General features: G+C 36.4%; 11 protein-coding genes across 11 annotated transcripts; 7 read left to right on the top strand and 4 right to left on the bottom strand.

The window, feature by feature from the left end:
* Positions 1-918: 918 nt before the first annotated feature.
* Positions 919-2,022, top strand: FDP41_010058 (uncharacterized protein; the record flags this gene model as incomplete). Its single annotated transcript, XM_044700315.1, has 5 exons — positions 919-1,064; positions 1,209-1,274; positions 1,325-1,347; positions 1,482-1,579; positions 1,651-2,022. The coding sequence occupies 5 exons, from the start codon at positions 919-921 to the stop codon at positions 2,020-2,022; spliced, it is 705 nt and encodes a 234-aa protein (XP_044556551.1).
* A 220-nt stretch (positions 2,023-2,242) lies between these two features.
* On the bottom strand, positions 2,243-3,038 carry FDP41_010057 (uncharacterized protein; the record flags this gene model as incomplete). Its single annotated transcript, XM_044700314.1, has 2 exons — positions 2,243-2,918; positions 3,013-3,038. The coding sequence occupies 2 exons, from the start codon at positions 3,036-3,038 to the stop codon at positions 2,243-2,245; spliced, it is 702 nt and encodes a 233-aa protein (XP_044556550.1).
* A 288-nt stretch (positions 3,039-3,326) lies between these two features.
* Positions 3,327-4,553, top strand: FDP41_010056 (uncharacterized protein; the record flags this gene model as incomplete). The annotated part of the gene is made up of 1 exon (XM_044700313.1): positions 3,327-4,553. The coding sequence occupies one exon, from the start codon at positions 3,327-3,329 to the stop codon at positions 4,551-4,553; it is 1,227 nt and encodes a 408-aa protein (XP_044556549.1).
* A 20-nt stretch (positions 4,554-4,573) lies between these two features.
* On the top strand, positions 4,574-5,611 carry FDP41_010055 (uncharacterized protein; the record flags this gene model as incomplete). The annotated part of the gene is made up of 1 exon (XM_044700312.1): positions 4,574-5,611. The coding sequence occupies one exon, from the start codon at positions 4,574-4,576 to the stop codon at positions 5,609-5,611; it is 1,038 nt and encodes a 345-aa protein (XP_044556548.1).
* Positions 5,612-5,752: 141 nt separating this feature from the next.
* Positions 5,753-7,135, top strand: FDP41_010054 (uncharacterized protein; the record flags this gene model as incomplete). The annotated part of the gene is made up of 1 exon (XM_044700311.1): positions 5,753-7,135. One exon carries the CDS (start codon positions 5,753-5,755, stop codon positions 7,133-7,135), a length of 1,383 nt encoding a protein of 460 aa, XP_044556547.1.
* A 481-nt stretch (positions 7,136-7,616) lies between these two features.
* Positions 7,617-10,273, top strand: FDP41_010053 (uncharacterized protein; the record flags this gene model as incomplete). Its single annotated transcript, XM_044700310.1, has 3 exons — positions 7,617-9,548; positions 9,639-9,883; positions 9,952-10,273. The coding sequence occupies 3 exons, from the start codon at positions 7,617-7,619 to the stop codon at positions 10,271-10,273; spliced, it is 2,499 nt and encodes an 832-aa protein (XP_044556546.1).
* Positions 10,274-10,369: 96 nt separating this feature from the next.
* Positions 10,370-10,894, bottom strand: FDP41_010052 (uncharacterized protein; the record flags this gene model as incomplete). Its single annotated transcript, XM_044700309.1, has 1 exon — positions 10,370-10,894. One exon carries the CDS (start codon positions 10,892-10,894, stop codon positions 10,370-10,372), a length of 525 nt encoding a protein of 174 aa, XP_044556545.1.
* A 183-nt stretch (positions 10,895-11,077) lies between these two features.
* Positions 11,078-11,632, top strand: FDP41_010051 (uncharacterized protein; the record flags this gene model as incomplete). Its single annotated transcript, XM_044700308.1, has 1 exon — positions 11,078-11,632. One exon carries the CDS (start codon positions 11,078-11,080, stop codon positions 11,630-11,632), a length of 555 nt encoding a protein of 184 aa, XP_044556544.1.
* Positions 11,633-11,657: 25 nt separating this feature from the next.
* FDP41_010050 (uncharacterized protein) lies at positions 11,658-14,549 on the bottom strand (the record flags this gene model as incomplete). The annotated part of the gene is made up of 1 exon (XM_044700307.1): positions 11,658-14,549. The coding sequence occupies one exon, from the start codon at positions 14,547-14,549 to the stop codon at positions 11,658-11,660; it is 2,892 nt and encodes a 963-aa protein (XP_044556543.1).
* Positions 14,550-14,813: 264 nt separating this feature from the next.
* On the bottom strand, positions 14,814-15,521 carry FDP41_010049 (uncharacterized protein; the record flags this gene model as incomplete). The annotated part of the gene is made up of 1 exon (XM_044700305.1): positions 14,814-15,521. One exon carries the CDS (start codon positions 15,519-15,521, stop codon positions 14,814-14,816), a length of 708 nt encoding a protein of 235 aa, XP_044556542.1.
* A 131-nt stretch (positions 15,522-15,652) lies between these two features.
* On the top strand, positions 15,653-17,986 carry FDP41_010048 (uncharacterized protein; the record flags this gene model as incomplete). Its single annotated transcript, XM_044700304.1, has 1 exon — positions 15,653-17,986. One exon carries the CDS (start codon positions 15,653-15,655, stop codon positions 17,984-17,986), a length of 2,334 nt encoding a protein of 777 aa, XP_044556541.1.
* Between the last annotated feature and the right edge of the window lie 144 nt (positions 17,987-18,130).

The raw sequence follows: 18,130 nt of genomic DNA, 5'->3' as shown, positions 1-18,130 counted from the left end.
TTTTGATTTTTTTGAATAATATTAATTTTCCATTACCCGAACTGCACGATACGAGATCCTTTTAGTTGAACTTGAGGAAAATTTCAAGAGTGATGGTGGTGCGAAAGTGATTTGAGACAACTCGACCAAAGCTTTGTAATTTATTATTAATTATTATTTAAATTCAAGCATCAAGGAGGAAACCAAAGTCATCATACACCTCTTCTTGTAAACTATTTCTAGTGTAAAATAACAACGTTAGAATGTGTTTTAGTATGTGATCCCATTATGAAGAACCACAGAATTTTCCAAACGAGAATTCGAACGGTCCAAAGCAACGCTTGTGGAACACAGACACCTCTGTTACAAATGCAAGGCCTTGCACCTGTGTGCACAAAAACCCTGACCATGGGATAATGTACAACGTTGGATAAGCTTATGTTTAGAAGACAAACTGGAATATGAGCTCAACACTCAAGGAACAACGTTTGATTTAAGCGTATGGAGGAGTTGTTGCAAAGAAACCTCGTCGTCGTGGAAATAATGACACGTCCAAAAAAGAATGTCAGCATTTCAGCCAGTGATTTGAAAGATTTGTTGTCACATGAATATCCTCCTACCTCTGCAACGAATTTACCTTCACGAGACTTTTACGATGGACAGTTTGGATCATTTCACATAACCTCGTGGAAGAACCGAAAGAGATCGTTCGAGTCGTTGTCTCGTTCTCCTGTCAGAGATAGTTACTCTGCAATGGTTGAAATTTAAGGAATTTGAAAATTTAATCTACCAAGTTGTGATGAAGGTTAATAGCATCCTATTAATTAATAAACAGTTACTTTATAAAGAACACTCAAATAGAAGCCGATGTTTTAACCTTCCCAAAAGAATGTGGAGAACCCTGTGAGGAATTGCATTAAAACTTTCAAAAAAGTAAAAATGATCGATTCATCAACAACGTCGCTGAGTGGTAAAACACACGAGATGAAGGTTGTGCTGGTTGGGTCAGTGGGAGTTGGAAAAACAAGTACCGTGATGCGATTTGTGAAAGACAATTTTCAAGAATACATTGAAACTACCATCGGGTAAGTTGAATCATTGAGAACAAGATCTTACATTTTTGTAATTTTCAAATCATCATCGGATGACCAAATTATGGACTTTTGCTACTTGAAACGATGATCATCATCATCAAATTTTATATTTCTTTAATGGTTCAATTCACATAGAGCCTCCTATTTATCAAAAGTTCTCACTATTAATGATACACAAATTAAATTCAATGTTTGGGACACGTAAGTTTGGATTTTAATTTATCTTCACCAACAATATTTTCACCAAATAGAGCAGGACAAGAACAATATAAATGTAAGTGAACTAGTCTCTGTTTTCTTCATCGACGAGCAAGAAGATAAATTATTTGAAACACAATTATCGATATGACCTGTGAAATGAAACTTTCCGATGATCATCATCACCTGTGGCTTTTCACACAATACTAGCACTCGTACCCTTATACTTCCGTAAAGCAAATGCAGTAATTATTGTATATGACATTACGAGACAAAAAACTTTTGAGGATGCCAAAAATTGGTACAAAGTACGTATTTAGTCCGTCATTTGATAGCTAGTTACAAAATCACATTTTCAAAAAAAACAACAATAATTTAGGAACTCATTCCACATTCACCAGAAGACGTAATAATAGCAATAACAGGAAACAAGAGCGACCTGGACAATCTTCGAGAAATTGAACGAATTCAAGGAGAGAAATATGCAAATAGTATTGGAGCAATTTTCAACGAAACAAGCGCGAAGAACTCGAGTGGAATCACTGACATTTTCCAACGTCTTGGAAAGGCATATTTATCAAAACAACAACAATCACGAATTGTCAAAGATGATGATTTAGGATCTGTCAATGTTGGAAATCCAACGAATACAAATAATAACACTAACACAGGCAATACTGGTAACTCAAACACTTCGAATAATACTGGAGGAAACAATGGCGGAAGCAAATGTCCTTGTGGAGGTGGCTAAACTTGTGAAATTATATTATATTTATTTGATAACTAGAATATAGAGGTTGAGCTCAATATAATGTTGAAACCTTTTTCCTTCGTTTTATTTTTCCATATGTTCGTACTAATCTCTTCGATGCCTCCACATTCCAACATCAGCGCTTACTAACTGGAATTGTACAGTTCATAAGAAGATTTTTATTGAGCTTGTTGGTATCGCAATCATATAATACGACCTTTCAAATATCTCCAAGCTCTTTGAGCACTTCTGCTTTCCTTTTTTCAACGAGTAGCTTTTCAATTTCCTTTTGTGACGGAACCACAACATTGTAAATGAACGTTTTCTTATCCTCTTCTCCTAGCACGCCAAAAGGTTTTGCTTGTGATAATTCTCTGGTTACATTTTGAACTCCTTCACCAGAAAATTTTTTCTTTTTGAATTCAGTCGATTCCAAGTAACGATTGTAGAAATCTTTTCTTAATTCTTCTTCCGCTTTTTCTTCAGCAATCCTCAAATTTGGATCATCAATATCCTCATCATATCCATAATAAAAAGAATCAACATCTTTGTACAAATCAGATATCTTTGTTTTCTGTTGTTTTTCGGCTGCTTCTTGTCTTTCAAACAATAGTTCTTTGACTCCAGGCAGCTCCCGTGCCGCTCCAAAGTATTTATATCCTCCTCCCACTTCTATTAATTGACCATTATCATCAAGTAATTTAATATCTTGTTTTGAGTAATCAATTCCTCCTAATTCTACAATCCGTTTTTCCCATTCCGCTTTTTCTTTAATTAATCGATTAATCTCATCGTTCAAATCCCGAATCCGATGTTCTCCTAGTGAGGCATTCTGTATGATCGTAACTTTTTCAGCAATTTCCTTCAACACTTTTTCTTCTCCAATGCTCACAAGCCTTCACCGTTTTAGAAAATGATGGATGTGGAGGTCGCTTCTTTTCTACATATTCATTTCCGATTCGGAAATTAGTCCATCGATTGAGCATGGACTGAGCCTTCTCTTGATTTCGAGCCATTTTTTTATTTAAAAAAAATTGAAGATGAAGGAAAAAGAGAATAACATTGTAGGATCAGCAACCAGCGTTGGACATTCCTTTTTTTGAAAGATTGTTTTGTTTTTTGCAGTTGGGTTGCTTGTATATCCTTTCGGATGGTTGGATGATTGGTTCCTAACGAAATTCAGTATCTCCTGATCATTGTGGTTTCATGAAAATTTGGATGAAGCAATCTGCTGAGATTCAACCTTGAATTGTCATGTTCATGATGGGCAATCAACAAAGAAACATCAATCACTCACGAGAAAAATGTCCAAGTTCCTGGCTGAACTATACGGATCACCCTCTTCTTCCGATGATGAAGAATATGCCAGTTCCAATGATGAGTTTATGAGTATGGAAGAGCAAAGAGCCTTGTACCGAAGTTTATCAGAAGAAGCAGTGGAAGAAAGTGAGAATGAAGATGTTGATGATGATCCATCACGACCTTCTTTATCAGCAACCAATGTGGAAGAATTAATTTCTTCTGGGTGTTCAGCTCCCAAGAAAGCCTCTTTCAAAAACCAGTTGAAAAGATCCAAATCAAGAAAGAGACATTCTTCTGAATCAAAAATCATCATTGAAGTCCAGGAGCAAGTAGAAGAGAAGGACGATCTAGCTCCAATAATGGATAGAAAGTGGAATAGTATTTATGAAAATCATTTTGAAAATTTTCAAAACCGTGGCACCATGATTCGGAAATTACCTCTGCAATATGTGGAATTGGAAAAGATGTCTTTTGAAAAAGTTAGTTATGTTTCAGATGATTTTCAAAATCATGACATTATGAAAGAGAAATCTCAAACGACAGTCTCTGCTAATGCAGCCCGTATTGATAGTTCAATTTTAATAGCCTGCCCGATGATGCCCTATATATTTTATGCAAGTGGTGTCAAGGATGGAAAAGAATATCCCACATTTATTGCGTACGATTCAAAGGTAAAGAAATGGTCTAATTTTACAGAAATCTATTACGGAATGCAAGAGCGTTTTGGCCGCCGATTTTTCAACTTTATACCAGCCGTCAACAAGGACACTATTCTAGTATCTTTAGGGGATGCATTATTCTGTTTCGATTTTCACACATCTTTTATCTTATGTGATCCAGACAAATTTCTAGTTAAAGAGCCACATAATGAGTTGTCACATTGGAGAAAGACCTCTCTTTCTCTAAAAACAAAAGAGGTAGTGGAAACGACAAACCATTCATACAGTTACTATGGTAATCGAGTTTGGATTTTTGGAGGAAGAAATGTCCATTCCGGTGTATTAACAAATCAGCTTGTTGAGTGCACAATTGCCGTATCACCTTCATGTGTAAAAAGAGAGAGAATTTATGGCTCAGATCCACCTTTACCACGAGAGAACCATGCTCAATGCCAAATTGGAAATGATGTTTATATTTACGGAGGAAATTATATGAAACCACATCAATTATTGAATGACCTTCACGTGTTTAACACAATGATTATGCCATTTCTCTTAAACATCCCTTAGACGTTGGAACTGCAAACGGAATGAACAATTTTTTAAAGGTACAACTAGAGAAGCAAGCCCTAGGAGACATTCAAGGTTATGACACAGTTCTAAAGTTCACAGACAATAGGGTGCTTTATGTTCATCGATGTGTTCTAGCGGCAAGAAGCGCTTATTTTTCAAATATTTTCAAGGAAAGCAACACACAAGAAGACGGAAAACTACTCATTGAAATTAGCAACTACCACCTAGAGTCTATTCAAATATTGATTTCGTTCCTCTACACAGACAATATATCTTTTCCAGACAATATGTACGAACATTACTTACAAGAAATAGTTGAAATTTGTGGAATGGATCATCGCAAGCATGAAATATTTGCAGATATTTATAATCGTAAAAAATTATATATGGATTCTTCTGCTTCTGTTATTTATGAAATTGAGGAAGATTTGATTGAATTGTATCAAAGTGTAGAACATTCTGTGGATAATATTATTGAAGAACTGTGCCACAATAACTTTTACGCCGACGTCACTATTCAAATTTTAGACCCTCACACCAACGATATTATGCACCAACTACGAGTTCACAAGCTTTTTATTGCACGATCGACATATATTGAAGCAGTTTTTGCGCCCAATATGGAAGAGTCAACCACTGGAGTAATGAAATTCAATGAAGTTTCACTGAAAGGCATCCTGTGCGTATTGAGATACTTGTACACAAACAAAATTGATATTCCCATTGAAATTGCCATTGAAGTATTCATTTGTTCACATTTATTTCAATTGAACGAAATTTCACAACATGCAAAACGTATCGTTATTGAGAACATCACTATTGACAATGCGTTGGATATAGCAATTATTGCGGATATGTACAATGAACATGGTATCAAGAATCACTGTATTAAGAAAGTGGTCGATCATTATGACGAATTTTCCAAACTGTCTCACTTTCATGGATTGTCTGAACCTATCAAAACTGAAATCCATGACAAGTACGTTTATCAACTAAAAAAGAAGTCTAAACAAATCAAAACCAAGAACAGGAAGCAAGATGAAAATTCTAAATAAGCAGAGCTCTCCATTTGTAATGCATCATCGAATCATCCAAATTCACCATCCAATTTTTTTCAGTTCTTAGAACATGGTGTATTTCCAAGCTCCATTCATTCCAACACACGCCGCGGTGACAACATTCATTATTGTAAAAAAATGTCCATTTTCAAACCAGTCAACAATTTTTTCGCCACTCTCGGTCAAGCTTCATCCAATTTATTATCAAACACTCCGTTGGTTGGAATGTCGTCGAGTAATAATAGCACCACCAACCATAGTAACGGCGAACCCATGATCAATACATCAAATTCACCCTCCACGGAGAAGGTATCGATGGAATTTGTTCCCATGACGACCGAAATGACGAGCAGCAGTGCGGAAGAAGAAGAATTGCAATATTCCGATTTGAATTCTCGGAAGAAGGCTGTAAATATTCAATCACCTTGTGATATGTGTCTCTATGAAAATAATCAAGTGGTTTTGGCGTCACATTGTTGTAAAGAATGTCAGTTAGTCATGTGCGAAAATCATTTAAACAAACATCGCAACGATGCAACCACAAAAAATCATGTCATTACAGAGAATCAATTTCTAGAAGAAAATGAAATTGAAATACTTTCATCAAAAAAGATTAACAAAGAGGACACATTTGAGCATCATCAATTATTTATTTCTTCGGATTCCAATAACTTGGATGTGAACAATTTAACAGATGAAGAAGAAGAATTACTCGCTTTCAATCAACAAGATTTTATTTATTGGACGAATTTGTTAAAGAAATATCCACATTTTTGTAACTTGATTCACACACCTTTGATTGTTCGAAAATTGTACCATAACGGAACTCTCAATGGCTCACTTCTCATTGACAACAAAACGTCACACACCATAAATGTCATTCTATCTCAAGTAGGACCATTACATCAGTTAATCATTCCACCTGGAAGATTAGGAATATTTGAAGGAATAGGACGAGTTCATTTCACAATAGAAGTTGGACCTTTTGACATTTCAAGAGACAATTTAATTTCAAATTGGGATAAGGCATTACCCATTGTAGGGAGTGTTTGTGCTGGTGTTGCTGCTGGACTTGGTCTTGCAGCTGGAGCATTGGCAGGAATTGGACTTGTAGGAATGGGTGCTGCCGCAGCGTTTGGAGGTGTTTCCACTGTGGCCACAGCACCCATTGTTGCTGGAGTTGCCAAAACGAGTACCGAAAAGAAAGAACTCGAGCACCACCATCAAGAGAACTCGGAACTCATGAGTAACCATTCCTCACCGCAGAATCATGCTGTGGTCGACGATGATTGCATTTCGACGGCGAGTGGTTCTTCTGTTACATCCTCAGATCCTGAAAGGTCAAAATTCAAGCATTGGATGAAGAAAGTCGTTCCTGGTATGAATTGGACCTATCCCAACTGTTTCAAGAGAGGAATTTTTGCAGATGGTCACACGTTGGTTGTCATTAAGGAAGAAGAGTTGAAATCAAGTCAAGACAATGACTCAATTTTTGAAATTGAAGAGAAAAGAATTCCTTAATGAGTGTTCCGATGAAGAGAGATTAATTGCGAGGTATCTACCCCAAGTGCGATTATTAATAAGGTGATTACGAATAATTTTCACATTCTTCTGTCATGGAGAAAAAATACTATCGATCCAATTCGAATGGATTCATTACTGAATGACCAATGATATTAACCAACCAGCATTGTAAGTGATGTACGAACCACTTCCTGGACAATAGTCACAAAAACAATGAAATACCCAAGAATGGCATATCGTCATTATAATTTCTTTGAACACACGCGTTTCAACTCTTGAAAATTGAAGAAAAAAAATTTTCAAAATTGGCGCGCATTTTCTCGTTTTCAGAATTCCGCTTCTACTACTGCGAGCAACAACAACGAGTGTTAGAGATCTCGGTAACATCTTTGAACAACACATTCTTCTCACCCATTCTACAGGTCTTCTTCTTCTTATTCGTGCATTTCCATTGAATAATTTACTATAACATTACACCATGAAAGATGCCGTCGGGAATGAAGTTGTGGATGAGCCTTTCATTGTAACCACAAGTTCATTCCTATCTCCATCACTACCAACACAAGAACATCCTGATGAAAGAATCCAAACTTCAAATGCTCACGTTCAACCAACCACTACTGCTTCAATCGTTCGGAAGCGAAAAAGTCATTCTCCATTCTCTCAGACGACGACGAGAAAACTCATTGAACATCATGAAGAGGAGGAGGAAGGAATCATCAATTACGGAGAGGATGCCTTGATGATCACCACTGGCGCTACGGAAAATCAAAATTCTACCATTGTTCTAGAGCCTGCTTCAAACCCGATTGATTCTCATAAGAATGTTGGAAACTACTTGTTTGGATTTAAACCTTGGAAGGGAATGTTGGGAGAACGTAAATTAGAGGATCGGAGTGAGAAGGTGAAACAATTGTATATGTGGAATTCTAAGAGTAATTTGAGAGGAGTGCAAAAGAGTCGGTTTTTGAGTGTTGGAAATGTCTTGTACTTGTTATGGATTGGTTGGTGGATGTTTTTAATTTACATGCTTGTGGGAGTATTGAGCTGTGTATTAATTGTTACGATACCATATGGAAAGAAGTGTTTCAGTTTTGCTTTTTATTATTTATATCCTTTTGGTAAATATATTGAGGTTATGAGAAATTATAGAAAGATTTATCATAGCGAAAATCAATCTCCAATGCCAGAAGAGGAAGGAGAGCAACAATCGATCATACCAACAACTGTAGACGTGGAAAATGCAGCTACTGAAATTATTAAGAGTGACACGAATTATTATTCAACTTTTCCAAGTCATGGAGAAGGCACCAACGAATTTCAACAACAATTGATGACCAGTCAATCACTACTAAGCAAAACCACTAACTCACCAAAAAACAAAGCTAGGAAAAAAAAGAGGGATATCACTTGTTTGGGAGTTATTTCATTTATTATTTGGATAATTTTTCTTGCTCCTATTTTAACTGTGTTTCACACTATTTGCATTGTTGTGACATGGATTTCTATTGTTGGAATTCCCTCAAGCAAAATTCATATGGAAGCAATCAAAATTCTTTTCAGGAACATTTTAGTGTTAAATGTAAATGATGAATATCCACCTCATGTGTCTTCAGAGATTATACTTTGCACATTTCAAGCAACCAATATTTATTACTACAAACATAGCGTTTTTGGACTTAATGTGATATTGTTTAATATGCTACCTTTCTCTGCAGTTTCGATCGTCCTTGGTTTTGCTTTTGGCGAAGAATTTGTGAAAAATTATTCACTACTGATTTTCCCTTTTTGTTTAATTTCAACAGTTCCATTAGCATATTTGATTGGAAAGGCTGTTGCTGCAATATCAGCCCAAACTAACTTTTTGATAGGAGCAGTATTGAATGCATTTTGTGGAAGTATTATTGAATTAATTTTTTACATTTTAGCACTTTGGAAGAATATGCATGACGTGGTTGTGACTGCTGTCACGGGCGCTTTACTGGCGGCCGCTTTGTTAGTGCCTGGTCTTGCAATGGTCATTGGAGGTATACGGTACAAGCAACAATTTTTCAACAGACATGCAGCTAGTGTTTCAAGTGCTTTATTGCTCATTAGTGTTGTGGCAGCTCTTCTCCCTTCATTATTTTATCAAATGTTCAGTACTCACTATGAACTGAAATGTGGAACTTGTGTGAATACGGTTGTAAATCAAACTCAACTCTTAGCAACTGCCAAACTTCCAATTGTCACCAGTGTGAATGGTACTCCAATGAATGGAACGTATGGCTTAATTTGTGAAGGTTGTACCTATGTAGAGAAGGATCCAATGCAAGATGAGGTCTATACAGGTCGAGCGCTCCCACTTGCATACGCCGTTGCTGCCATTCTTCCTATCGCGTACCTCATTGGATTAATTTTTTCACTCAAGGTATGTTTCTCAACGAGAGTTGAGTGAATAATGACAAGTGTTAAATTTCTCTGACAATTGTTGATCTGAATCATTCATATGAACTAACAGACTCATCGATTTTTGATTGAAAGACCACCTGTTCCAGACAACAAGGAAGATGTTGTGAATCATGAAGAAGAAAATGAAATTGGTGCAGTTTGGCCAATTTGGTTTTGTGTCGTCGTTCTTGTGGTGAGCACAATTATTTATTCACTAGTTGCCGAAGTGATGACTTCGAGTTTAGAACCTGCGTTTGATTATCTTCACATTAATCCAATGTTTGCAGGACTTACCTTTTTAAGTATTGTACCAAGGTAGGTATTGTCGATGAGATCAAGAGCCCTATTAATGATGAATCATACAATAACTTTCTGTAAAATAGTTGTGCTGAATTTGTGAATGCCATCCAATTCGCCTTACAAAATAACATTTCTCTCGCTCTTGAGATTGGAAATACAGCCTCCATTCAAATTGCTCTCATTCAAATGCCCGTACTCGTGGTAGTCAGTGCCATTCTATTTGGATCCAATGAGTCACGTGTATTCAACTTGATGTTTCCACAACTCAATTTGATTGCAATTTTCTTTTCCATTTTGGTTCTGAACTATGTTTGTTTGGAAGGAAAGACAAATTACTTTCAAGGATCAGCGTTGGTCATTGTTTACATTTTGTTGGTCGTGACCTTTTTCTTTGCTTATTTCTAATTGTTCTCTTTTTATGCTTACAAGGACACAGAAAAATAGAACCAATTAATTGGCTATTGAATGTTGTTAAATATAAACCCATCGTTGGTTGACAGTTTATTTATTGGATAACATCTTTTCCATGGCAGCAAGAAATTGAAGCGATTCCTTTTGCTTTTGAATGACTTCCTCAGGAGCATTCTCTCCAGGGATGAACGCCAAAGGACCATGTACTACAATATCCATATATCGCACTGCAATCTCCTCAATGATTGCTTTTTGAATCCAATCACTCGGATAATTCAACTGCAAGTATTCCTTAATATCCAATTCCAATTCTTGAGTAAGAGTTTCATAAAGAGCATCTCCACCACCGAAACTACTCTCATACTTTCTTCTTCGTTCAATCATATTGTCCATGAAAGACAAGACTTGTCTCAGTGCCGAATCAAAACTCTTTCCAATGACATTATTCACCAAAGCAGCTTCCATGAGGAAATAACTGACGGGATAGCGTCCGTTTCTTCCCCACAGAAAATCACCTTCCGATGTGAGAGAGGTGATGATTCCATCGGAGACTTGAGCGGTGAAGGTTACACCCAATCGGAGTGTGGGAGAAATAGTTCTTGGTGGTTGAGACATTTTTTTGTTTGTGTGAATTGATGGGAAGTGGTGACACTCCCTCTTTATTTTTTTTGGAATTTCCTCCAATTTCTTGACTTCTTGGAGTGTTCTTCAGGAGCTAGAGGAAACATCTTTTAAAACTCCTTCTTAAATGAAAATGCATTTTCCAAATTGCAGAACCATTTCAACACCATTAAAAAAATGTCTCCAAATGTCCTTGTTGAAGAAATCAGTTGCACACAAATCCAAGTTGGAGATTTTGTCATCCTTCGTGAACAACATCCATGTATCATTACCGAGTTCAGAACATCGAAACCAGGAAAGAATGTCATGAAAAAGTATTTGGTTGGATTTGATATTTTCACAGGAAGGAAATACGAGGACCTTTTTAAATTGCATTCCAATGTTCAGGTTCCGAAACTCACAAAACATGAATATCTTTTTATTGGAGAAATTGGAAGGAGTAGTCCTAATAATACTTTGAATCAGCATCCATCCCAACAAGTTCGCGAGAGTGATCATTCCAAGTCAGAACAACAACTAATGGAAATTTCTGTCATGAATGAACACACAGGTCAAGAAAAATGTCTCATTGTAGAAAATGAACGCATCTGTCAAAAAATTAAGGAAATTATTTCAGAAAGTCAATCGATCGATCAAGATTGGAAAGTTTACACCGTTGAAGCAATGGGTAAAGAAGCCATTCTTAAACTCGAGCCAATCATTGATGACCTGTTAAACACCACCACCTTGTAATATCTTGTGACAAGAAATAAACAATTTATTGTTTGACCTTTTTCAGAGATGGTTCGTGAGAGATTGCCTGTTGTTCATCATCACCCTCCTCTGCATCATCATCCATTTCACCATAATCAGAAAATTCCACATCTTCATCCACCACTTCAACTGTCTTGATTTGTAAAGGTTGTTTGGTGACTTTCTTTGATTGTTCTCCATCGTGAATATTACTCATTTCTTTTCTCTTCTTGGATAATTCTTTAAGAGTTTCAATATTGTTGTTGTTTCTACTACTCGTGGAGTGAAGAGGCGTGAGAGCATTCATTTGATTCAGGGCATGTTCCAAAATGAAACTTTTTTGTTCCAAATATGAAATTCGTTTCAAATGTCTTTGACTGTAGAGTGTTAGTGCATCCACTGATTTTTCATAGGCAATATCTACAAAGGATGGATCTAGTAAATCAAACATTGTTTTGAGAACAAGTTGTGCAATTTGAGAGAATTTTGAATTAGAATTCCAATCAATACAATATTGGAATAGATGCATTAAATGAAGTTTAGGTAATTCCAAAATGAGAGCATCAAGAACTTTCTTCTCATCGGTCTTGATGAGTTTCTCAATGGTGCTGTACGTGAGTTTTGGTCGATCCAATTCAATTGCCTTTTTCAAAACATCTTTCATCTTTCCTTGTCTTTCTAAATTTCGAAGTTCTTGATCTTGAATGACTGATAAATCCACTTCTTTTCGTTGCTCTTCCTTAATTTCTTCTGTATTATCTTCCCAAATATTAATGATCGAGTCTTCACCACCAGTGATGAGTTGATTGGTTTTGTGATCCACTGCAATCGCCCAAATTCTATCTTTGTGAGCATCACCAAACACTTTGATACACTCTCCAGTCTTAATGACCCAAAGTCGAACAACGCCATTGGCATCTGCAGAAATCAATTGTGAACCATTATTCAAAAATTGCATTTTCAACACTGAAGTGTCATGTCCTTCCAAAACTTTAACACAATTTCCTGTTTTTAAGGACCAAATTCTGATATTATTATCGCTACAGCCAGTGGCTAATACTTTGTCAACAGGAGAAAATTTAACACACCAAACTGCTCTCTTGTGCGGAAATTCAAAAACAACCTTTAAATCATTAGCATCCAAAACTTTGGCAGTCTTGTCGGCACTTGCTGTGGCAATTAAAGAATCATCTGGAGAAATTGCAATTTCACTGACTGTTTTCTTGTGACATTCTGCAGTGGTTCCTAACAAATTGCAATTGGAGAGTTGCCACTTTTTGACAACACCATCATCAGAAGCAGAGAATATAGAAAAGTCCTCCACATCAGAGTCATTCACTTTTCGTTTGTGATTTGATACACAAACAGCTGTCACACCACTCAAGTGACTTGTACCTACAGCGACAGGAGTGACAAAATCATCACCATTGGTATTTCCATACTTGGAAACATCCCAAACTCGAACTGTTTTGTCCTTAGAACCTGTCACCAAGTACCGTTGTTCTTTGTCTTTGGAGCGGTCCATAGAAAGAACCATTTCAGTGTGACCAACAATTTCGAATGGATCTTGGTTCGCATCCTTCACATTCATCAGAATAATGTTTTCAGAGTTAGTGGCAACCGCTAACATGTTTCGTGAGGTAAAAAGTGCCATGTCAAGGATATCGTCGTTGAAACCTAGTCGTTGTCCTGTCTTTTCAAATAATAATCCTGAGGAGGCAATTTCTGTCACATCTTCTTTTTTGCCAAGTTTTTTCTTTAAATTAACTTTAGAGTTATTGTTGTCATCTTTTGTCACCTGTTTGAAAATTGCAAAATTAGAATCTACGGTAACTGCAAAAATTTCAGAGTCAGATATTTTGAACAGCTGAGAAAGACCAATGATCGACTTTTCTGGAATATATTCAACTTTAACTCCTTCGTCTACTAAATCAGAATTATCTGACTTTTTCTTGTTGGATTGTTTTTCTTGTGCAGTTGGCTTTTTCACTTTGACTCGAATTAAATTGTTCTTTTTCTTCACTGGTGTGCAACCAACGAGTGTGAATGACTTTTCTATTGTCTTGATTTCAGTTAAACTTGTCACGTAGTGTTTGATTGGAATTGTCTTTGAAAGAGTAAACGCGTTTGAGGTCCAAGTGAATTGATAGAGAGATCCATAACCTGCTGTAAAAAGGTAGACAGGCCTACTTTCAGACTCGCTTTCTTCTTCTTTCAACAAAATCACTTCTCGGATGTCATTTCTATTGTCATGAAGTTTGGCAATAATTTTGAAAGGTCGACTCTCGTCCTCTTCATTGCCAATTTGCACAATTTTCACACCATCCAAACCACAGGAAGCTAACCACAAATTATCAATCCATTTCATTAAATGTATTTGAGCTTGATGATGTTTTCTAATAGTGAACAATAATTTAGTAAAGTTTTGTTGCTGAGATGTTGTTGTCTCTTCTTCTTGATCACCTGTGGTCAAGTAAATATCAATACTACCATCTCCATGAGCCATTGCCAAGAAAGTATCATCTGGTGAATATGCTAAATGGATCACCGGAGATGAAACACCCACACGAAGTGTTCTCAAAGCTTTCAATTGTTTCATGCTATAAATTGTAACTTGACCACTTTTACAACTCACAGCCAGAAATCTATCATCAGAGCTCAATGAGATGCAATTGACATTTGAATCTGCTTGTATGGTGTATAATCGTTCTCCGGTGGCATACTCAATAATATTAATTTTATCATCAGCACAGCAGACATAAAATTGTTGAGAAATATTCGAGAAGGCCACTTTGTTCTGTTGCACCTCTCCCGATTCATTCTTATACACGAGTGATATGAACGGAGAAACATGAAAACTTTTTATCAAATGTTGCGACTTGTTGAGTAATTTTGTGCCTTGTTGAAAGTTGCTCATTTTTTTTGAATCAAAAAATTTTGAGAAAATTGTTCAACTCTTCATATTAGGGATGATACGATTCGAGTGTTCATGAATACTCGATAGATAGTAAAATGAACAAGAGTTTGCCATGAGAGGGAGTTTGATCCTTGTCTTGTTGTGATTGATTAAGAATCATCAAGGGTTGTTGAAATAAAGGTACGTAGAAAGCGTTATTTACATCTATTTACATGACCATACTGTCATACACACGACACCAGTATAGATTCAATAATGATTAAATTACAAAGCATAGGCCAAATATAAACTCCAAAAGAATCCAACAATATTAAAGAACAAGACTCTCAGTTCCGAAGGCACCACAGACAAGACAACAATGGTCGCAATTGGCCACAGCATATATCCACGAGTGAGAGTGGTCCAGAAATCTCTCTTAACGTTCATTAAGGCTTTGTCCACTGAGAATGATCGGGTTTCAAGAAAGGCTAACACTGAGATGAATACAACATTGATGAAGGGAGCATAGAAGGCTTGATCAATGAGGGTTGGAATGATTGCAAACCTTTCGAGTGTTCTATTGTAAACAATAGGTCGTAAACTCTTCATGGACTTGAGTTGTACCATGATCTTATCCAACAGAATGTACCAATAATGAGAGAAGCCTGCACAGACACCACCCGTGATGGTAAAATTGATAACATTCGTCCAGTCTACTTTTGGCATTCTCTTGATTGCTTTTTGACTTGAAACTGTCGCTAGGAATGAAATAAGCGCTCCAGTTAATGATTTGACCAACACGGGAGGGTAACGATCCAACAAGTATTTGTACCAATCCAGAAGTGCCAGTAGTGCATTCGTGTCTTTTTTCCGACGCCATGATGATGATTTTGTGGTTTGTGGATCGACAGCAACAGGCAAGCTCTGATCCTCCTCCAAAATCTCCACGCCTGATGGTCTTGAAACTTCCTCCTCTTGCTTGTTCTCTTTCATTTTTTCTCAAGATTGTGAGTGATGAATGAAACAGTTGATGAAAGATTTTCAAATAAGGAACTCTGTTTCACCTTTAGGCTACAATCGGTCAGTGTTGAACCAACTCTAGAAATTCTTGTTCTTACAAAAAAATGGTACGATCTCGTGGTGGAAGATATTCTCTAACTTGGAGACCTCGCATCTATGAGCATCCGAATAATTTTCAAAAATTTAATCGATGGATTGAAAGAAATGATCAATCAAAACATTTTGATTTACTCTCAAGATATGTGCCTTACAGTTATTGTTCTCGACTTGCAAGATTGTGGATTTTGAAAGATATAAAAAACACGACCGACCCGGAAAAACCGATAAAACATATTCAAAGTGATCCGAATGGACAGAACGCAACGGAATGGCCAGAAGAGGGCTCTCAAAAACTACGAGAACTTCCTATGGATGCAAAAGCCTACATTATTTGCTTTGTATCTACCAAGAGCATGGTTACAAAATCTTACAATATTTATTCATCCATTTTGGATCCCAAACAACTGGAAGTCATCGATCCATGGTGGCTCAGTTATTTTAAACATCGTATCATTTGTCAAGATGTCAAACAAGTTTTAGAAAATATTATTGCCACACGAATTTCAAGTGAAGGATTGGATCTTTCAGATTTCGTGACTTTCAACAAGCATTTCATGATATTAAGCTTGATAGGAGCACATCAAGAATTAATGACTCTTGGAAGTATTGAAAAAGGATTTATTTCTTACGAATCAGTGGCCAGTGCATTAAAAGAAGCAGACACAACAGCCATTGAATATGCCTCTTCCTTTCAAAGTGATGAAGAATATGAAGAAGAATATGAAGAATCCTCAGAAAACAAGCTCAATGAAGATGAGTTGATGTTTGATATTTTACAATGTGAGAATCGTGAATTTGAAAAAGAGTTTGTCACTTTGACCACTCATTTTGAAATCGGAACTGTTGAAAAGCCTATTTTAAGAAAACATGAAAATCGTATCCATGCAAATATCACCAAGATGTTATCGATATTTCGCAACACAATCGACCTGTATAGAAATGTTTATTCTCCTAATTATTTTGGAGATGTATTTCAAAGACATCATCATCGAGAGAATCATTTTATTCACACGTTAATTGTTCCCTTAACAGGTCACAACATACAATTCGTTGAAATTCTGTTACAAGATTTGAAAGGTCTAAAGAATTTGACATTATTGGTGTACTATCCAAGAAGTATTCACACAATTTTCGCACAATTATGGGAACAGAAATGCCGTTTGCCAAACATTGAAACTTTGAAAATTGTTAATCTTAATAGAGGCTACATCAGTCATGATGGTTTAGAGAAAATGCTCCTTGTGTGTGAAAGATTAAGAAAGCTATATATTGAGGGTTTTGATACCTCTCGCTTCACTATTCTAAAACAACCAGAGCGCGCCTTTGAACTACATATTGACAACATCAACGCTTCTTCATTGGAGAGGATGATGCAAACATATGCTAATATTGAACCTTGTCAGGTCGATGGATCCAGTTTGTTGAGAGCAATATTTATTGAAAGTGAAAGATCATTATTGGAAAAGAAAGATATGTTACACGTTGTTTTGAAGAGACATTCATTGGAACACTTTAATTGGGCCCTAAATAATGATATACAAACAAATTCCACCTATTTACCACTTGTACAATATGCTCTCTACCTGAATAATCGATATTCGAATTGTAGCTTTGGAAAGCTATGTCCGTCAGATTTTGCATTGTCTTGTATTCAATACGGGCATGATATTATGAACAATATATTTGATACCATTCCACTGTTACCTTCGGAGCTTGCAGAACAAGTTATTAATATTTTTCTCAAAGAGAGATTAATGACTGGACAACTTATCCTCACAGTCGAAAAATTTAGAGAATTGCTGTTAAATATTCTTGGAAACTTGATGATTGGAACATTTCTACCTGCATTTTCTTCCTTAAGAGGATTTGTGAAAGACATTGATCAGTTATTCAAGAACTTTGAGGTCAAAAAATATCATCGTATTCAACAATTTAATTTATTTCATCACCTATTGTTTTTGCAAATGCCAACCTTTGTCGTTGATTATTTAATGGATTATATACTACCTGAAGATTTATTGGAAATTACATCAGTTCCAGTGTTGCTGTTGGCTATGACTTCGACAAGTATTTCTGATGAGTGCATTGTGAAAATGATCAAGAAGCAACCACTTATACTGAACCAAAAAGCGAAAGGAAGTAATCTCACTGCATTGCATTTGGCGTGTAGCGATTGCAAGAGATGGAATTTGATCCCGCTTTTGGTTAATGAATATCATGAAGATATCAATGCTAAAGATGCCAATGGCAACACACCTTATGATTATGCACGATCTCAATGTGACGGCTTTGAAACAGTCATACCTGCTTGTCTGAAAGCAGAGCAGCCAATCCAATAAACCTCAATCACTCAACTGGTTGAATTTTTTGGTTCCATAATTTTTTTGTCAAAATGAAGTTCCTTCGACAGGTACGTGTTTATTTCCCTATGCACTCAATCTTTTTGAGGTCATGCATAAAGCTCACTTTGTCTTAAAGGTGAG

This window comes from Naegleria fowleri, assembly GCF_008403515.1.
Source record: "Naegleria fowleri strain ATCC 30894 chromosome Unknown tig74, whole genome shotgun sequence".
In the NCBI taxonomy this organism is placed as follows: Eukaryota; Heterolobosea; class Eutetramitea; order Acrasida; family Naegleriidae; genus Naegleria; species Naegleria fowleri.
The sequence above is the reverse complement of the archived record's forward strand: the minus strand, read 5'-3'. Positions and strand labels throughout refer to the sequence as shown.